The sequence below is a fragment of the Pempheris klunzingeri genome, chromosome 14 (genome assembly GCF_042242105.1).
Source record: "Pempheris klunzingeri isolate RE-2024b chromosome 14, fPemKlu1.hap1, whole genome shotgun sequence".
Classification (NCBI taxonomy): domain Eukaryota; kingdom Metazoa; phylum Chordata; class Actinopteri; order Acropomatiformes; family Pempheridae; genus Pempheris; species Pempheris klunzingeri.
Genome location: NC_092025.1, coordinates 19,895,486 through 19,916,298, shown reverse-complemented (window position 1 = coordinate 19,916,298; position 20,813 = coordinate 19,895,486). Strand labels below are relative to the sequence as shown.

Here is a 20,813-nt window from a genome sequence, read left to right as displayed (position 1 = left end):
ACCTTTCCCTAAACATAACCAAGTTGTTTCTGTGCCTGACCAAACCTTAACCATAGTTAAGGTTTAAAACTTATTTATTTGTCAACAGTGGTAGTATCATCCTGCCCACGGGGGCGTCAGATCAGAAGATAAGGTGTATGTCAAAAGGCACAGATAAACAATGTATTGGCTATGCAACATCTGTTAACTTCATTAGAGTGTTTTCTTTCCCACTCCAGTCTTTCAGCAAATGGAGATGGTGGCTGGTGGCCATAGTAGATACATATAATATACTAAAGCTATATACTAAACCCTATATACTGTATATTCACTGGAATTATTCATTATACTTGTACAGTGGATGCATACATTGAACCTACCTTAGGCATTATTAATGCCATGCCTGACTCATTGACTCAGTGTGTTCAGTGTTAGGTAATAACTCTGGATTGGTTTAGAATTCACATGCAGTAGAAACAGCTCATCAAGAGCTTTCATTTAATAAATGGAACTAATTTCCGTCCAAAATGTCAGCCCTCGATGTGTACTGTAGATATTCATAGTAATTGCACAGTGAATGCATACATTTTTCATGACGTCCTACTGAAACTATGTCAGGCATTATTAATGATATGCCTGTCTCATACGATACAACTTTGTGTAAACTCAAGCGGCTTAGAGGAAAGCAAAGCACATTTTCTAAACAATTCCTTGGAGACAGAGCCAGCAGTAGCTTATACTCTAAACACCAGCATATGCCATGCATCTGCTCTTTCACAAATCAAAAATACTAATTTATCCTGTGTAGTGATTTAATGCTCATTTCTGACAACAGACACTCTTGTCATTAGTTCAAATATTTATGGTAAATCATTGACTTGGCAGTTTGGAGATACTCTTGGGACTATTTCTCACTGCAGTAATACATCATAACAGCCTCGAATACATACCAGTACACAGAAAGCAATATAAGCAATACCTCTATAAGATTTATTCAGAAAAGACAAACAAGAATGCTTTCAAACAGAAACATTACAAGGAATTTAAAAAGCAACCATATATGTGTGAAAACCACGACATTGGGTTTAACTTTTTCCCTGCAAAGTTTTCACACTGCTTTATTAGAAAGTTTAGAAGGTACAAGTGTGACCTCTGAGGTCACTGGCATTTTGTTCTGATTTTGCTGTCACTTACGTCTCAGGAGAAAGGTTTCCCCCCTGTGCCATAATACATCCACTGAGAAATGAAACCACTGCCACAAAGCATGGTGAGGCACCTGTTTGCAGAGAAGGTGATGCCTCAGAGGTTAGCATGGCATTTCCATTCATTGTGGTTTCCATTGGTTTTTGAGGTGCTGAGGGCCTTTGTGAGTCTGGTCAGGTGCAACATAGGAACATTTCCAGAAATCAGGGAGAGGTGCCACAAAATTGTTAGCTGCTATGTCAAGAGTAAGAAGTAAGGTAGAATAATAGATAAAATAGAATCAAAAGTGTGGCACAAAGACATGCTGAAGGTTTGGTCTCTCATATTTCTTGACATTAGCCCCACCGACCTTGGTCACTGTTTCTATGTCTTCAAGCTTTTCATTCCAGAGTGGCATGTGTGCAGTTCATATAATGATAATGGTGGCAGATTTACCTCACAAGTTTGGACACAATGGCATTTTTACACTGCTTTGAAGAATGCTCAGTATTTTGTGCCAAATTGTTGATTTCTTTTTCTTGCTACAAAGTTGTGTATCGAGTGGGATACTGTACAGTAACTTGGAAATTGTGTCATTCAGCCTTTTGTCACATCTGTGACTGAACAAATATTGACAAGCATCTTTTATCTACCTGCCAGATGCCCCGGTGGAAACACTATCTTTAGACACTCTTTTATGACAATCACTGTCCAGGGGACAGTTGTAGCCTGCACTGGGAAAATAGACCCTCCAACTCCATCTCTGTCCGTGGTGCTGAGAGAGTCCAACCCAGTTTCTTTTTTTGTACACACACACACACAAATCAATAAAAAGACTTCAAAGTGGAACTCATAATGTTTATCCCCACCCAGGGACAGATACTTTGTAAACAGAAAACGTTAGATGAATAGACCACTAAAAGGCTACATGAAAGTTAATTAGTGATCACTCATGCAGGTGAAATTGGCCACTTCCTTTTCTCTATCTGTCTCTCTCTCTCTCTCTCTCTCTCTCTCTCCCCCTATTGTAAGCTGAATGTTTTTCTTGATAAATTATGAATTTCCATCCCTGCCTGTCACTTATCAGACATAGTGCTTTGTAATTAATGATTACAAAGTTGATGGAGATAAAACATGGGCTTCATGGCCTGTGGTGTTGCTCCTGTCACGCCCTATTAGCTGGTGTTTCCTGCACCTTGAATATTGATGGAGCAGAAAAGTGCCCAGAGCAGACATTTGTTTGTGGCAGTGTGAAGTCTGGTCCTCGGGATGATGGCCATTAGGAGGGGAACAGCAGAGTACACAGCGGGGAGGCACAGAAAGCATTGTTGAAAGCAGGCTGTGTTCACTCGTTTATTTCATTATTTACTTATTTCTACAATGTGAATGGCACTTACAGCAGCTTTTAGGAGATGCGTATTGCTGATGTCGTTTATACTACTTCAGCGGTATGGATTCACTCACATTTGATACCGTACCCTAACCTGCTTCACCAGTTGAACTGGATCTTTTTCAACTGTGTGAGGGGATAAGAAAGGGTCTCTAAACCCCAGAGGTTTAGTTCAGTAAGGTAGCCGCAGGTGAAGAGAAATGATGATTAGGTTTAGCTGAAAGGCTTGTTTGTAACTTTGACCAATTTCTGTATATCTGGACTTGTGGGCAGCATGGTGGTGGTGTGAGTGTCTGTCTCTGTGTGCCAGCCCTGTGATTGACTGCGACCCTGACGGATAAGCGGTATAGATAATGGATGGATGGATTTCTGTCCGTTTTGTTGTAGCTAATACACCACTAACACCAAACTAGTGACTGGCGATTGATCAAATTTGATGTTTAAAGAGTTTCTATATGACACTGGTTTGTGATATAGTATTGAACACGTATTTGCTATGTAAGGAAACAGTGGAGTAATAACAACCTGAGCAGAGAATGGAGTCACAATCCCTCTGTGTGCATGTGTTGTAATCTAAGCTTGTCTGTCCTTCGTTTTGATCATCAGAATGGTCATGTTATCAGAATCAGCTTTACCAGCCAAGCATGTGAACACAATCAAGGAATCTGACTTCAGTTTTTCCACTGTACTCATGTACTTACACATAAACAGAGGAAACAAGGTAAACCCGCATTTAACTTAAGCATGAACATTTAACCTCTATGTGCAATGCAAATATACAATATGTATATAACAGTATATATGTGAGAACTATTACAAAAAAGAGAGTGCAAAGATGCTGGAATAAATATGAGTTGACTGTGGAGGAGGTATTATATACATGAGGTAGATGGATATGACAGGATATGGATGTAGACTGTGTATGCAGTATATGCAGTGTGTTTAGATTTGTATTTGACAGTAATGGTGAATTCGTGTCCCTGAATTGTTGAGTGAGAGAACCTGTTGTGCCGTGAAAAATGAGGCTGAGCCGCTGCCCAGAGACAGACTCGGCTAAGGTAATGAGCTATGTCCAAAAGAGTGAGAATTCTAGCTCTTCCTTTTCTAAGGGACTGACACGAAATTCAATTTGGCAGAATACAAAACACCTCTGCAACTGTAATATACTCTTGCATAGGCCGATATTGCACTTTTTTATTGTTTATCTTTTTTATTGCACTGCATTTTTTATTATTTATCTGCTTTAGTTTGGCTTTCACTGGAACCTCAAGGGAAATGGCATACCCTTTAGCCGTGCACTGGTGTGATGCAGAATGACAGTAAATTCAAACTGAACTGAAATGAATTCAATTGAAGTGAAATGAATGAAAATGAATGTGCCTCTATGGTTGGGAGGAAATGGATGTTCCACTAGAATTCTGGGTTAATGTGGTGTCCAGTCTCATTTCGTGCATATTAGTGTTGAGTGATTACGACAGCTTTTCTGGGAGTTAAATTCCCCTGGCTGTTTGTTCTCTACAAGGTCCTCTACATCTGCTGGCACAGTCGCTTCCTCTTAGTTGGAAATACACAGATGGACTCCTGCTTCATGTCAGGCCCCAGTGTGACACACTGAGAGGAAATATGAAGCAAAAAGAAGAGAGAAGAATGACACTGTGAGCCACCGGCATCTAACATAGTGAAAGAAAAAATAAACAGTAGCCCGAATCCTGTGAGGAAAGCTAAAATTAGGTCTTTTTCTGTCCATGCCTGATGCCGGGATCTTAATTCACGTGTTTGTTTCTTTCAGACTGGATTATTTGAATGTTTTGTTGTCTGGTCTGACACATGGTAGCACTGAAAATCTTCAAATGGTTCAGAATACATCAGCTACACCCTCAACTAAAACCAGAACATCTTTATCTTTATTACACCAATGAGCTCACTTCTTTAGCACACTTGAATCCCTGTTCATATCAGATCAAACTTTCAGGTGCTTCTTATGGCTTGCGAAATTGTAAATGGGATCGTCCCTTAATATCTGTCTAGTCTCATTATAGCTTATATATTATCTCAGGCACTACGCTCTCAGACTACAGGGCTCCTGTGTGTCCCCAGAGTTAAAAAAAAAAAAAAAAAAAAGTCAGCTGGCTTTAGGGCCTTTCCCTGTCATGGCCCATTCCTCTCTGCTGATATCAAACAGTCTGACTCCACTGAGGCCTTTCAATCCAAAATGATTTCTTAGCCTTAGCTTTTAATGAGTGCTTACTCTTTGGTTAGTTCAGGCTTTGCACCTGTTACCGTTATCCTTTCACCGGGTCAGTCTCAGCCTCAAAGATTCCCTTAATTTAGACTTGTAATAACCACTGCATTTCTCTAATGCTCTGTTTTTCTTCTGTTCCCTCGAGCTTCCAAGCTGTGTGAGTTTTCACCTCTTTCCGGAGAGGAAGTCTTGTGTGGCTCGGGAAGATTTTGTGAACAAAACAACCTGGGGTCACTTAGCGTCCTCCAGGAGCCACATTCTTCATATTTATTTTATAATCTGCATTTAGCAAAAACATTGTCATTGGTGAACAGTTTTTTCTTAATCAAGGGCCTAAGGACAGATGCGGCTATGCACTGTACCGTTTGTAAAGCCCCCGAAGGCTAATTGTGATTTGTGACTTTGGGTTGTAAAAAGAAAACTTGATTTGACTCAGAAACTTACTGTGGAGTTCTCAGCCTTTGTTTCGACGGATGCTAGTGGTGTCTGCTATGGTTCAGTGACCTCCTCATACAAATCATTCATAATGGACCACATAACCAACGCCATCAATCAGAATAATTAGTCACTGAGCCTTAAAGGAGCTGGCACTGCACAATTGGGATGCTGATTTCCACACTTAATTAAACTTAAATTGCTGTGATATTGAAGCTTTGTGTTTCTGGTGTCTGCTGTGGTGCATCAATTCCAGCCAGTCTGTCAGTCAGAACGGACACTCAGACCAATCACTGCCTCTCAAACTGAGCTGCAGCTAAGAGCATTTTCAAGACGTTACATTTTTTTTGGCATGTAACTACTTCTTTTCATCACACTTAATTATATTGGAATGAATTGATTTCATTTGATTGCATGTTTACTCCCAAGTCCAGTTTTATTGCTTGATGGAGGCACTGCTTTTAGAGAAGGAGAAAGGGTATTAAAAAATAAATGTACATGCAAGTTATACTTCTAAAATAATTAGATAACATGATAAGGTAAGATATCAAGTGTCTGTTATTTCAGGCATCATTGCACAACACAAATAGTATGTTCTAAATAATAGAATCTAGACTTGCTGCCTGAACTATGTATGTATGTTTCTGTTCTTAGACTTTAGTTGTGTTCTGAATCCATATAATTTCAAATTATAACTATGTTTTGTAGTGTGTCAAGTAACAAATCTAATCTTAAAACTGACAGTATGCTTGACTGTGTTTAATTCTTGTTTCATACAGTTTTGTCCACCTTGGCTGATGTACAGCAGACTGAAAGCAAACATAAAAATGTACAACCGCTGCTATGGGTGCTTTACACTCACATGAACACATGCTCTCATTGTTCCCTGTAGTGGTTCATTTGTCTGTAAAGTGGTATCAACTAACAGCCTGTTAATACTGTTCCATGCAGATGTGTCATTGGTAGTAACAACAATACACTAATTGCATCCTCCCATGGAGCTTATTCATCTGCCGTTGTGTTGTGATCCTATAATATCTTGAGTCACTGAAAGTAATTTCTAAAGCGGAGAGAATTTCATAAATGGGTGCTTTTTCATTCCAATGCTGAAGAGAGAAAAATAGCTCATAGTGATGAGGTTGTAAAGACTGCTTGTGTAATGGCAGTTAAACTGAATGCCATCGTCTAGGTGTCATACAAATAAACACTTTTTTATTTTTTTTTTATTTTTGTGTATACTTCCTGCTGTCAGCAGCACAAAGCAGGAAAAGAAATAAAACATGTGCAGATTTTGGTCGACAGCCAGGAGGAAGATGAAGCCGATATAAATTCAGTTTTCGTTCTACAAGCTTTTGTGTTTTTCAAGGACATATCTCAAGATAACATATATATATATATACACACACACATATCTTAAGTTAATCAGGTTTTCATAAATAGCGCCCATGCTTTTTTGAAATAATGAGATGTAGAGCTTTTGTGTGATCCAACTAAGCCCTGGAGCAATTTGTGGTCAATGTGTTTCCGTAAAACAAGAGTCAAAACAGCAGAAAAGGCATGACGGAAGTTCTAAAGGTTTGTGGGGTTTTTTTGTGTGCTCTTGCAGGAGTTGAATCAGATGAGGAAGGTCGCTCAGGTGGGACTTGATGGTGTGCGGCGGATAGACTGGCACAATTACGAAGCAATGAGGAGAGACGCTGCTCGCTCTGGTAGGTCCAAACTCTTTGCTGATGCTGCTGTTTTTCTTTGGGCATGTTTGCTGAGAACATCTGCTTTGTTTCAGCACAGGGCCACACACAAACACATACACACTGCAACACTCAGCACTCAGCGTCACCTCTGTCTTATTTTTTTTCTTCTCTTAATTCCTACCATTTGGATTTCTCTCTCAGAAGCAGTGTGAATCAATTCTGCCAGTGCAGTTTTGAGTTCATAATTAAACACAGTTAATCTTCTACAATAAGCATTGATTCAGCCCGAGGCCTTGCTCGAGTAGGGAACATACCTTTTTTCTTTTTATTACAAATGTAACAGATTTAACTGGCTATTATATGGTATTAGATTATACTTCAGAGGCAAACAAACTGGATTTGAGATAAAATACCAGGTGGGTTTGGACTCTCAAATATAAACGATTGTTCAAGGTTTGTTCATACACCCTGGTGAGAAGCACATAAAGATGAAATATCACAACGCTGTAGAATGGTCCCTCTCAAAAGCCCTTTGAGCTCAGGTTCATCGGGTACAGGGGCAAACCTCTAATAAAGGAGCATTCTACAGCGTTACGAGTCCTTGTGAAAGAGTTGGCACTTGGCCTCGGCGCCTGGACAGAAAGGATTTGTGTGTGTGTTTTACAGACTGATTGATGATCCATAAGTTAATGTCCTGTTCATGTACTTTTACAGCTTTGATGGGCACGAGCTCCCGGCTGAATCATCGGCAGAACAGATAGACAACTGTAAACAACTGCCTTTGATAAAGCTGAAAGTCCAGCCTACATACACAGAAATGTAAAGAGCTTAACATTCTTTTACGTGCACTACTCCACTGAGAAAACAGATGATACAATCTGCAGACTACATCACTTTACCTTGGGTTCTGGATCCATCCAGCAATAAACGCTTGACTTTTGCTTTTCTACTGCAAACACACTTCATACTGCTGAGAGGTATTTAGAAATATGAGTTTGAAAGTCATCACTGTACGTGCAAAAAGACACGCAGAAACAGTCTTAATAACCAAACCTGTCTCAAGCACTTACAATGCTGCCCGCTAACTGTTCCACATCTGAAAAAAACAGTATATGTAACTCCCACTCCTTTAGAGACTGTCCTATATTATGTATATTATGTATCTTATATGAGAATTTTCTATACATTTCGGCTCAGATTTACCTGCGAAGGATTAGAAAGCCTAATTGAAGTGATCTATATAACAAGGTTGCTATGCAGGGAAAAGCGGAATGTTAAGTAGAAGAGTTTATCTCTGAAATGAGCCATTAAAGCGAGGAGTTATTTTCCACAGCTATTACCTTCAAGGAGCGTAGACAGATCATCTCTGTTTAACGGAACAAGGCAGCTCACCTGAATTCGATACCGTTTTCTGAGCATAGATCCGACTCCTTGCATGCGTCTTTATGCGTTTATGTGCACTGCATTGATGATGAAACAAGCGGCACTTTGTAATTTTTTGCACTCCTGAAAAAAGCTCACATTTTCCAATGTTTGTGAGTTGTAAGTGGAAGTGAGTCATATTTAGAGTGCTGGACTGTTACTCAGACAAAACTAAAATAATACTGGTAACTGTAGTGGACATTTTCTGTTTGTTTGTTTTTTTGATGATTAATCAGGAAAATAATCAGCATAATAATCAATAATGAAATTAACTGTTCATTACAGCCCTGGAAAAAAAAACTGTCTGTGATTGAATGCATTGATCGTTTGCTGCACATACAGCATTATCAACATTTGAGCTAGTTTTGTTCAGGTCTCTCTTTTAAAAGTGATATAGTGTCTCAAGAGACTTCCTGTTTAGATAAACAATAGACACATTAGAAGGGTCAGCATGCTAAAACATCACTAATGTTAGGAGAATACAATTGTGAAAAGTCTGTTAAGAAAAATAAAAAGGTATCAGATTCCTAGATTTGACATGTTTGACTCCAAATGCAAGTGTCTCTAATGCATATGCGCCGTCTCCTGGGTACTGAGGGAGTTTGTTTATTCCACTGACCTGTACGACCTGTGTGTTTGATGCAGGTAACGGTGAGCAGGGGAAGCCGTTCCCTCTGACAGAAACTGACCGGGTCGACCAGGCCTACAGGGAGAACGGCTTCAACATCTACGTCAGCGACCGGATCTCCCTCAACCGCTCGCTCCCTGACATCCGCCATCCAAAGTGAGTTTTTTGTTTGTGTGAGTTATTGTGTGGGTGTGTTTGTGCCCCTTGGTCAGAAAATTAATTTGCTATGCACAGCCAACGCTGAATTCATTGCCGTTGCTGTTGAAATTCTGTCTCCTGAAATAATCTTTCGTCATTGCATATTCATCTCATTCCAAACTGGGTCCTGAGACACTGGGACTTGCAAGCAAGCAACATTTTATTTCAGAGATAAAGTGGGTATTGTTTTCAGGGGTCGTTCCGCATGTTAAGTTATTGAAGCAGTTTTTGGTCCTCTGTCACCAGCTCTTTGGTCACTCCTCCACTAAAGCTGGTGAAAATGCAGAACCAAGATGAGGAAACATTTTGAAAGCAGTGGTAATAGATAGTCCTGCAGCTAATTCTGCAATAATCTGCATCATGGTTATGAAACTGTGAAATAGTGGGGAAAAAAAACAACTTAAAAATCTTCAGAACTTCTCTGTAAAAAGCCTGAACCTGTCCAGACTCCTGTGACTGTGTGCTTCCTTTCAATCCGAGAATGGCACTGTGGAAAACGTTTAATCACAGCTTTTCTTTTGTCTGACAAGAACTTTGCTCCAACACTTGACCTTCCCTTCTCTTTCACGTGGAATACAATTTTGAACGCTTCCTCTCTGACAGTTTCCCCATTAGGGCTGATTCTTTTTTTCATCTGTTTATAAAAGCAGCTTCCTTGACTTCCTTGACATCTCTCACCATGACTTGTGTGTACTGTACAATAACAACATCTCAAAGCATTCTACCTCACATTTTTTGTATGGGACTGCAATTCAGTTCTTAAGTGGACTGAATGCATGTGAAAATGTGAATCCTGCTTTTAGTACAGTCAGGGAAGGTATGGTGGCACTTCTGCATCTTATTAAATCCACTTCTATTGATTCTGAACACTCGTACAAGCACATGACAGGGCTGCTCTGAAGTCAAGCCAAGAGAAATCTCCATCAGACCATTGCAAGTCAAGATGCAAGTCTGATCATTACAATGACACCGGATTTGGATATTCTGTTTTCAAAGTTGTTATTATTAGTATCTTCTACATAATTGAGAGCAAGTCTGTTCAAGGCTTAATAAGTAAAATATTCAAAGTGTGTCACAAAAATGTTTTGGCATGTCTAAGCAAACCATTTTTGGATTTTAATACACCAAAACTTTTGCATTCAAGTATACACACACACACACATGTATATATATATACACATATATATATACACACATATATATATATATATATATATATATATATATATATATATATATATATATATATATATATATATATATATATACACACACACACACACACACACACACATATATATATATATATATATATATATACACACACACACACACACACACACATATATATATATATATATATACACATATACACATATATATATATATATACACACACACACACACACACACACACACACACACACACACACACACATACATATATACATACATACATACATACATACATACATACAAACATTATCTGAACCCACTTATTCTGTACAGGCCCCAGAGGTGTGTGCCCTATCCTAGATTACACTGGGACAGATGGCTAGTCTGATATGTGTTAGGACTAACATTTAGACAAACAACCATTCACAGTCAGTTTCACAGCCATTTAGAGCGTCCAGAAACCTGTTTATCTTTGGATATTGTGAGTAAACTAGGACAGAATTGGATACTTGACATCCAACAACAGTGTTAAATTGTATTGGCACAAGAGGATATTGTAGGGTGACAAAAGAAATTAATTTTCAGTCAATGTTTAGATAATTTTCAGTGTCTTGGCAGATACATTAATTAACATGGTTTCTTCATTATGTTGCTAAAAATGTTTTTGGCCATCATTGTATTTCTTTCAAAAGTTATTTGCTGCTGCAAATTAGTCATAAATGTAATCAATAGACAACATGGTTAAAAAAAAAGGCTTCAACAGGCCACGTCTTCAAGGTCAACTCAAGTCACAGTCTTAGGTCTGGGTTTGCCAGGTGATAGTGAATTGCCACATTTCAAAGCTTGTATGTAGAACATCCATGTTATTAGTTATTCTGGTAGTGAGCTTGTCATTGCAGAAAAAAAAAAAAACAATGACTGAAATAGTTCAGTGTTTGTGTGGGTTCTGGCCCAGTCATCAAAGTGTCACTGTGTCAGATCCCAAGGGTGAGGAGTGTGCTGGCGTGCATTGCAAAAAGTCCTCTGATCTAAATCACAGAATTATTCTCTGCAATGACCCACATTAGCACTTTCTGATCTAGTGCCTGAATCGGCTAGACAACATCTTTTGTTAGGTTGTTCCAAAATGCACATGACCATTACAATAAAATGAATATGACGCTTGATTTAGATTAGACCGATTTGGGAAACTAGAGAGGCAGCGGTCACGTAAAGTGTGTTTACAATGACAACTGCTGTAATCAGTCTTGCTTTAGCGTGGTTGCAATTGAATTATTTGCAAGTAAATGTGCTAAATGAATGAATGGCAGCTACTGGGGCTACATCAGTTCTCAACACCAGACTCTTGTCACCGTGTTGTGACCAATCAAATGGACACACCTGCTTTCCAAACTCACCAGTGACTCACCAGCCCCCCACCCGGTCTGCCTCTCGGTGATTGGCATGTTGTCGGTCCCCTCTGAGGAAGCCAGTCTCAGACCTGTGACTGACACGTTCGATTTCTGCACGCTCCCGCGATTTAATTGAAGCACGCACACACACAGACACACAGACACACAGACACACAGACACACACACATAAACACACACCTCAATTCCCTGTGGAACTGGACAGGGCTTGTTAAGAGTCAGCAGCCGGCCGCCTGTCGATCACTCTGCCTGCCTGTCTCGCAGTGTTCATATTTGAATGAATAACACGCAGGCTGATGTTCAACACAGACATGGATCGACTGACACAGTTCACTACACACTTTCTCTCTTTCTCCATCAGCAAGGGAACATAAGTCTCTCCCAATGATTAGCTCCTCTGCAGGGGTCCCGCGGCTCGCTGTGATGATCATGTACAAGGTGATTTCTGTAACCCGTCATCGGAACACATGTTGGCGGCTGATAACAGCTCTATGTGCAGCAAATAATAAAATTACAGCTGGCTCCGGTGCAGGAGGAACATATCAGTGGCATCACTCCAGAGCCTGCTGCATCGAGTTCCATTCAGTGGCTGGGTGATGAATCATTTGTTTGTTCAAAAACATTAAAACATAATAAATACATTTATAATACAATTCTGTTGTGTTGCCACCAGTTCTTTTTTTTTTTATTGGTTTACTTGTTTACCTTATAGAGGTTTTTATATGTTACTGTTGTCTTTTTTAATGTGTTTTCTCATGTCATGGTTATTATTATTACTATGAGTCTGATGTTAATGGATGGAGGTTGATGTTATTATAGATCCCCGGAGTCCCAATGTGTGACAAAGCGTCAGACTTAAATGCCCTGTTAGTTTCTTAACAGTCAATGTCAGTTTCATTTCACCAAGATGATGGAGGACTAGGAGTAGTAGTAATAGTAGAAGTAGTTTTAACCACAGAAGATTTTTAACCACATCATGATCCTTTCATTGTGCCTAAACCTAAGTAAGCCTGCAGATTAGATAAAACACTCATATAAATGATTAATTAGTATTTCAATTAATTCAGTTAATGGACTGACTAATTATGTTGGTTTGCCAAAACAGCCTCAGACCAGCACAAGGCCAACAACACCAAAAATGGATGTGTATGTATAAATGAAATGTCACGGAGTCTTTTTTTCTTTCTTCTCTGTTTCTTTGAGAGGCGAGCAAATGTAATTTTCAATGTAATAGCAATTGATTGAATTGAATAGCGCTTTCAGAGAAGATTGCATGTGGATTTCAGGAAGTTGAGTACACCTGCTGTCTTCCAGCCTACTCAGATGAATATGTTTGTGCACTGAATCCATTTGTCACCTTAGTGACCTGCGATCTGCTGAGGAGGTGACTGTGTAACTAGAAGAAAAGTGGCTGAATGAGGGATGTGAATGAGATGCTTTCTTCCTTCCTTCCTTCAACAAGGTGGATGGAGAAAAACAAAGGCAGAGTTGTGAAATGGCCACCACACCAAGTATTAAGTAATATATTTCTGCATTTGTTTTCCCTGTGTGCAGCTGTAAACAGAAGCTGTACGCAGAGAAGCTGCCCAACACCAGCATCATCATCCCGTTCCATAACGAGGGCTGGTCGTCGCTGCTGAGGACCGTTCACAGCGTGCTCAACCGCTCTCCCCCACAGCTCATAGCAGAGGTCATCCTGGTCGACGACTTCAGCGACAAAGGTACCGAGGACACACAAACAGATCACACACCTCCTCTGATATGTGCAAGCAAAACAGTGCTGATTTGTGTCACTTCATTAAAATGTGTGCTGTGGCGTTTTGAACAGTTTGTTCAGTTATATAGTTAAGTGGAATATATCAGTACTTTGTACTTGATTTTCTATGAGACCCATATGCTACATTATTTTTCATGGGTCATTTTGCTCAGATAAATATAGTATATTTCTGTTGCTCTTTTTGAGTTGTCTTATCCCCAAGTGTATGGCATAAAAAATGGAAAATGCAAATGCCAAATATAAAATTCTAGGTCAGACCAATTAAATATGATTTCATATGACTCCTATTAACTGTGCTGTGCGCTTGTATCATTGTTATCAGTGGAATAAATGAGGTAAGTGTTACACTTAGACAATTCACCATGAGATGCTAAAACCTGAACATTGGTCCCTCACTGAGAACTGAGTGGCCCTGAAGTAGACGCTTCCATGTCTGGCTTGGTTTCTTGGTTTCTAGTTTTCTGGGAAAAGATGAATGTATGTATTGCCGGCAGTGCTGACAGGTTAGTATGTTTTCCATCCCTCTGGGTTTGAGTTAAAATTTCAGGAGGTTGTGAGCAAGAATTTTACTTCCAAATAGCAGTAAAACAAAGTTACTGAACAGAACCAAAGAGACAATGACTGGTGGGCCAGGGGCTGAGAACTCTTTCTTTCAAAACTCCTTTGAAGCATCTGAACTGCTGAACTCCTCTTGCAGGAAAGTTTAAAAAAAAAAAAAAAAAAAAGATTTCAGCTGACCTCCTTGCACTCATAAAGCCAACCAACCTTGTGCAAGTTGTGTTTCTGAGATATTAGCAAGGGAAACATGCACAAAGAGCAAACTAAACCCAGCAGCCAGACACCAGATAGAATTTCCAGGATTACATTTCAACTAACACTTTTTTGTGCTTCACACTGACTGTTGCTCAAACATGATTGGTCAGTTCTACTCAGACCGCAAACAGAACTAGAACAGAGGAAGGACCCATGGCCGCCAAAATGAGGAGGTGACTGTGGAATGTGGAGGAGGCTTGCATCAATTTGTCTGAAATGACAACTGACAGGGCAGAAAGAGAGGGACCATGTGACATCTATGAGGGTTAGGGCGAGTATTTGGCTGGTTAAATGCAGGAGTGAAAAAACGGCCACAATCAGCTGATGAGTAGAGAGAGAGAGAGAGAGAGAGAGAGAGAGAATGCACATAATGAATGATATGACAAAGTCTCCCTGGTTGAATTTTTGCTAAGCTCCATTGCTACTGAAGCCCAGTATTCCAGTAAATCCTTCCCTCACCCAAGCAAAGAACAGACACTCAGCGGCTTTGCCCGGCCTTCCACTGATAAGTCACCTGTGAAGATGCAAGCTCAAACAAAAAGTCACAAGTTCAAATCTTAAAATCCAAGAACTTCTTTCAAGAAAGTGAACGGAAAATACTAATTTCCCCCGAACCCCAACTTCTTTATACAACAGTTGCATTTGTTGCTGCAAATGTGTATACAGATTCAACTTGAATACGCCCAAGCTGCAGGAAAATACTGGCTGAAGGGAATTAAGATACAATCAAGTGTGCTTCATCTGTTTTCACCTGGAAACAGAAAAGACGCCTGAAGCACACATATTCTATTCTATTCTATTGGTTTAGCAGCATGTCTCTTGCTCGCTGATGACGACAGTAAATCGGACATTTAATGGCTGCTTAATTTGCACCGGAATGGTTAAAGTATAATGATATGTTACAATAGAAGGAACTCTCTACGGCAAAACAACTCAGATTCACTGATCAGCATGTGTGGGCTTGTTTTTTTTTTTGTGCATTGTTTTTAGCAGCTCTTTGCAGCAAATATCTCCTTTCAATTGTTGCATACCTTTCTGTTAGAGTGCTTGTGTGTGTGTGTGTGTGTGTGTACGCGCACCTGTCTGTGTGTACTTTCTCGTTCACTCTCCCTTCACCAGCTCTCTTAAGAAAGTGTTTAATTCCTTGTTAATTAGTGCTCTCTGTCACGGTCCCTCGTTGAAGGATGTGTTTACCTCTCGTCTCTGCGGTAATGAGATGTTCCGCTGCCTCAGACTCATTTAGAGGTTAACACCCATCAGAGCTCAGAGAATAAACCCTCCCACTGCTACTGCTTAGTGGTATGGAAACAAAACAAAAAACTGGCACAAGTACTACTTTCTCACCTACATTCTAAAATTACAGGGTACTTAATGAAAGCTCCATTCCACTTATTTACAAATATTTGCACAGGTCTTGAGTTTACAAAAGATGACACAAAATTGTTAAAAAGCACCATTAGGCCCAGTCACAGAGTCACAACCTGCAAAATGCAAGGCAATTTTTGGCGAAGCCTACTTTTTACTTATTTTTTTTTTTTACTTCTAAAAAAAAAAGGAGAGCTTGTTTGCTTCTTTTGTTGTTGTTGTTGCTAGGCAACCACCACACTTGCAAGACGGCACGTGTTACCTCTGAATCAGTGCAGCGATAAGCAAGCCATACACAAGCCACATATTTATACTGACAGTCACTGTTCTTGATATGTTATTTGTGTGATTATGATGATCTGTCTCAGATTCACGGCGTTGTCAGCTTGCATCTGTCATTTTGAAGTGAGGAACAACCGCCGGCACAATGACAGACGAGGCTCATATTTTGAAATACTTTTGTTGTGCACTAGATAGTTAATGTTAGTTTTGTTGTCTTTGCCTTTTCAGAAAATGACATTGTGTGCATATCTGCTCTTGCCACTCTTGGGAAAAATGCAAGGTGCAGAGAGCGGAAAAACTCAAATTATTGCAAAAGCAACGACAATAACAGCGTGTGCTAGCAAGCGATGCACATGTTTGTAGCACAACTCAGGCCCATGTCATCAAATAACCAAATTTAATTTGAACACACATTAAACTGTAGAACATTATGCAAGAATTTAATGGAATCAACTAATCTTTTCCTATTAAGTTGATGTAAATACAAAAGTTTAATTCATTTCAAGTTAACTCATCTTCAAATTTATAGTTTTTTTATTCTCAGTTTACTTCAGAATTCATAAACATGGGTCGAGTGAAGTTTACTTCTTAGAATTCACTTAATTCATCACATTAGATTTCAAATAATCTAATCACAAGTCTATGTGCCAAGATATCCTTGTTGCAAGGACCAATTTTAAAAAGTCAAACACTGAATATACAAGGACAAAGTCAAAGAGCGTTGCAAAAACTTGCCATACAGATAAATGTTAATATATCAACTCTTAAGTTATTGTTTTAATCAAAATGTATTCCCGACAAACATCCACTAAAGTAAATGTTTACATTAGAATTCAGACGCTCAATCTTCTCTTCCTAAATCCTCCCTTCCCCTCTACCCTCACACGTCCCTGCATGCGTGAAATGAAGCGCAACTCAGTCGTGTGAAAATAGCCTGGGACGGGTCTGGGCCCTCTGTCGTCAGGATAGATGAGAGAACATTACACAGCTGCAGGGAAGGGATTTAACCTCTGTAGGCCGTCTGCTCAAACACTCCCTCTCACTGTCACTGTCCTTAGATAAGAAATGAGTCAAGCTTAATTAAGGCTTAAGAGACACGAGGACAAAGTGAACTTCAATCAGTTCTGGTCTCTGGTTGAGTAGCTGGTGTTACAGTGTTGGAGAGAGTAATCCCAGACACTTTCTGTGCAGAATACCACAAATCAATGCATTGAACCCTTGCGTAATAAATTAGGAAGCAAGTGCATTACAGAGAGAAAAATTGATTTATTATACCGTGTGATTCAGGCTTACAGTGTGGTGCTTCATTTCTGGTTCACACATTAATTTACCAAGTTGAGAAATGATTCTATGTATGAATGTGGAAAAAGGAGGAAGACGATGATATGCATGTGCCAAAGAGTGAATAAGTATAAAATAATCAACATGGATCTCAATCAATACACTCGTCTACTACACCTGTCTCAACACAAACCAATCCACAAAACACAAATATATAACCAAAGCTGCGTGCGTTAATAACGAGAAAAAACAATGTCAACAAAAGGTCACAAATCTACCGCGGCAGCAATATGTTCGTGGAACAGATTTATTACAGTAAAATACAGCCGGCGTTCACAGCAGCATGTTGGTCTGTGCAAGTGGAAAGTGGAAGTAGAGCCTGCAGGAACAACTCAATCTCAGAGCGTCAAACACAGATGCTTAGGCGTCTGATACCAACGCACAAGGTACTCTTCTGTTGCCAAAATCAGACACAGCAACTGTTCCAATCCGAAAAGCCACACGGTTAATGCTCTGAATCCGTCACAGATTCTGTTTCAACCCATACACTGAGTCACAATCAAAGTCTGGCGTTCCAGTCATCTAACCATACCTCCACCTCTATGTGCAGACATTTAATCTTATTATACAACACATTGCCCTTTGCATCCCATATAGAAGCTGAAGGGTGCCTTGTGTGTTAGTATCAGATGTCAACGGGGATCACAAAGCAAGGGGATTTGATGCCCTGGGAATGAAAACGCAAATCCCTGCACAACGGTGCTGCACCCACACAGGTGGGTGGGTCACTGACTTTGGCTGATTAGACCTGATCTCAGGTCTGTTTAGGTGTGCAGACTCTCTCAGACCTTTCTTACCTACACTAGCAGGCTAAATGATGCCATGACTCCTCATGAAGTCAGTGCCTTGGTCAGTATGCTTTTACTCTCTCTAATTAGTCCTTTTCTAAAAATAAATAGACATGGTGGACACATTCTACAGGCCACATTCACTAGACCACAAGTCAGTACAGATCCAACAAGTTCAAAATGAGCGTCTCCACTTTGGCAATTTATTGAGTGGGACCAAAGGTTATGATCTTAATTGTTACATGGCTGAACTTCTGTCTCATCAGGGGTGAAAAGATGAGTGGAGGAATAAATACTATGTCTACTATTCTGATATGTTGTTTGCCAACACGTCCAAATATTAGAAATTGGACAAAATGAAAACCAAGAAAAATGGTTAATTTAACGATTGGTGAAACTAAACCACAAGCATCCATACACATTTAAATGCACACTTGAACCTAACCTTTTTTGTCCTGTTGTATGCTTGTTCCTCTTTACTGAGAGTTGAAATTGTGATCTAATTCTCATTCACAAAACATAATCTGTGTGAGTCATTAATGTCCTGGCATTTCTCCTTTCATAACACACAAACACACACACACACACACAGAGGGTAAGAAACCCTCCTAGTCACTTCTGATGCTGAGTTACCGCCCTGTGCTTAACAGCATAACAGGGCCTACAGTCATACTAATGCCCTGCTATATTTATAACACTTCATTATGCACCGGAACTGCTTGTAACGGTTATCCTGAGGCAAATTAAGTCACAATGAGGCTGTTTTTTTTTTTTTAGCATTGAGAAGTTTGCCTGTAAGGTGGGTAAGATTACACATGTTGTAATTATAGAAATGATCTCCAGTTTTATTAATGTGGTCATTAAAAGGATCCCTCCAGTGTTGGTGAAAGTTTTCCTTCTCTCTCTCTCTCTCTCTCTCTCTCTCTCTCTCTCTCTCTCTGCCTTATCAATCAGCTGTGGGAATCTGAAGCTGTATGTACATAGTTAGCTGAAATGAAACAGCTCTTATCCTCATTCCCATTTAGATCGCTCTCCATGCACTAGCAGAAAGAAATGCAATTCTTGTAGACAAGTTGACAAATAATTTATCAACCAAAACTGCCAAACATTTATTACTCAAATGGGAAGATTTGCTGTTTTTTTTCTGTTTTCCATCACAGTAAATTAAATATCTTTGGCTTTTTATCTGTTGGTTGAGCAGAACAAGCAATTAGAAGATGTCACATTGCGCTCTAGGAAATTATAGATATTTCGTCACTGTTTTCTGGTATCTATCACGCTAGAAAATAAATGTTTTAATCAAAAATAATAATGATTAGATGATCTGATTATAAAAAAAATAACCCTTAGGGCAAGATTCAAGATAAGGTAAAGTAAGTGCACTTCACTCTGTCTCTGAGCATTTGGCATATATGATGAAAGTCAGCCGTGGATGGCAGCCTCAGCACTGCACCCTGTAGTACTTTTACGGTTTATTTTATTTGTTCAGTTTTCATCTCTCTCTGTTTGATCACATTCATCAGACAGGGAGTTTTAAACATCAGACAATCCACTTTCTTCAGCTTTGTTGTACTTGTTCTTTGGTTTATCTATTTCTGTAGAAGTGCATTCAAAGCAACAGAAAAAAAAAAAAAAAGAGTCAAATTCCTTGTATCACCATCGCCATATTGATGCTGCAATCGATTTCTGTAACATTTGTTATCCTTTATCTTTGCCGTCTTGCGCCAAAGGTTGATGTTTTGATATCAGTCTTGGGCTCCATAAAGTTACATCTAACCATCTATGAATCACAACTTGAATTTAGGCTTTGTTGTAGCAGAGCTGACTATCCTCTCAATGCATGCCCTCCCGTCTTCATCACCTGGATAATGGCAAAATACACTAAAAACGATGATGTACTAAAAACTGTTGTTTACCAAATTCCTACCGAGAAAAATCTCTTCAGTGACTGACTCCAGGTTTAGCTGCCGTCTGTTTCACAGCGAGCTGCTGATGACAAATGGTATTTGTCAGGTGGCAGTGATGTTGGAGAGGTATCATAGCAACAAGAGCCCCAGAGGTATGTTGGGAAAATTGGCTGCGGGAGTAAACTTTTGTCCTTTCATTCATGGAACCATACATCTATGTATTCACACCTGCAGTTATTTCTTCTTTTTAAAAAACGGTGGCTTTTTCCATAGTGGGTTGGGGCTTAGTTGTGTGGAGCCATGCCATGAACGGTTGCGCACAGCTGATCTGCACTGTCATGGTGTCAGTGTTTTTCCACTGCACAGCAAGGTAAAGTTGTTTACCTTCATGAGGTGTTGGCCACAGTGAGAACCCTGTCGCCTACAGCTCAGCGCTGCCGTTTCTGTTGTTCAGTTCCTCACTACAATACATTTAAAACTGATCTGTGGAATAAATAGCACAGAATATGTCCATATCTGGTTGATTCCAGCTGTATTTATTGAAAAGTAGCACCAATAATGCTCTACTGCCTTCATGACAAACCCATTAATAATAATAATAATCCTTTATTGATCCCCATGGGGGAAATTCAGGTGTTGCAACAGCCAATGTACAGGTATACAACATTAAAACACAAAATTAAGAGCGCAATAGAAAAAAGTAACACACGTTAAAAAGAAAGTGTCAATTTATGACAGTGACGTCATAAATAAGTAGCAGCAGGTTTGAGAATTAGTTTCCTATATA

At 39.5% G+C, this 20,813-nt stretch overlaps 1 protein-coding gene across 1 annotated transcript in view; it reads left to right on the top strand.

Moving 5' to 3' along the window:
• The window catches only part of LOC139213056 (polypeptide N-acetylgalactosaminyltransferase 10-like), a 62,652-nt gene that overhangs the window by 9,621 nt on the left and 32,218 nt on the right, over positions 1 to 20,813 (top strand). The window contains exons 2-4 of the mRNA XM_070843669.1: positions 6,835 to 6,937; positions 8,987 to 9,125; positions 13,308 to 13,474. Of these exons, the coding sequence (XP_070699770.1) occupies positions 6,835 to 6,937; positions 8,987 to 9,125; positions 13,308 to 13,474 (409 nt within the window). The remainder of the gene's footprint in view (positions 1 to 6,834; positions 6,938 to 8,986; positions 9,126 to 13,307; positions 13,475 to 20,813) is intronic.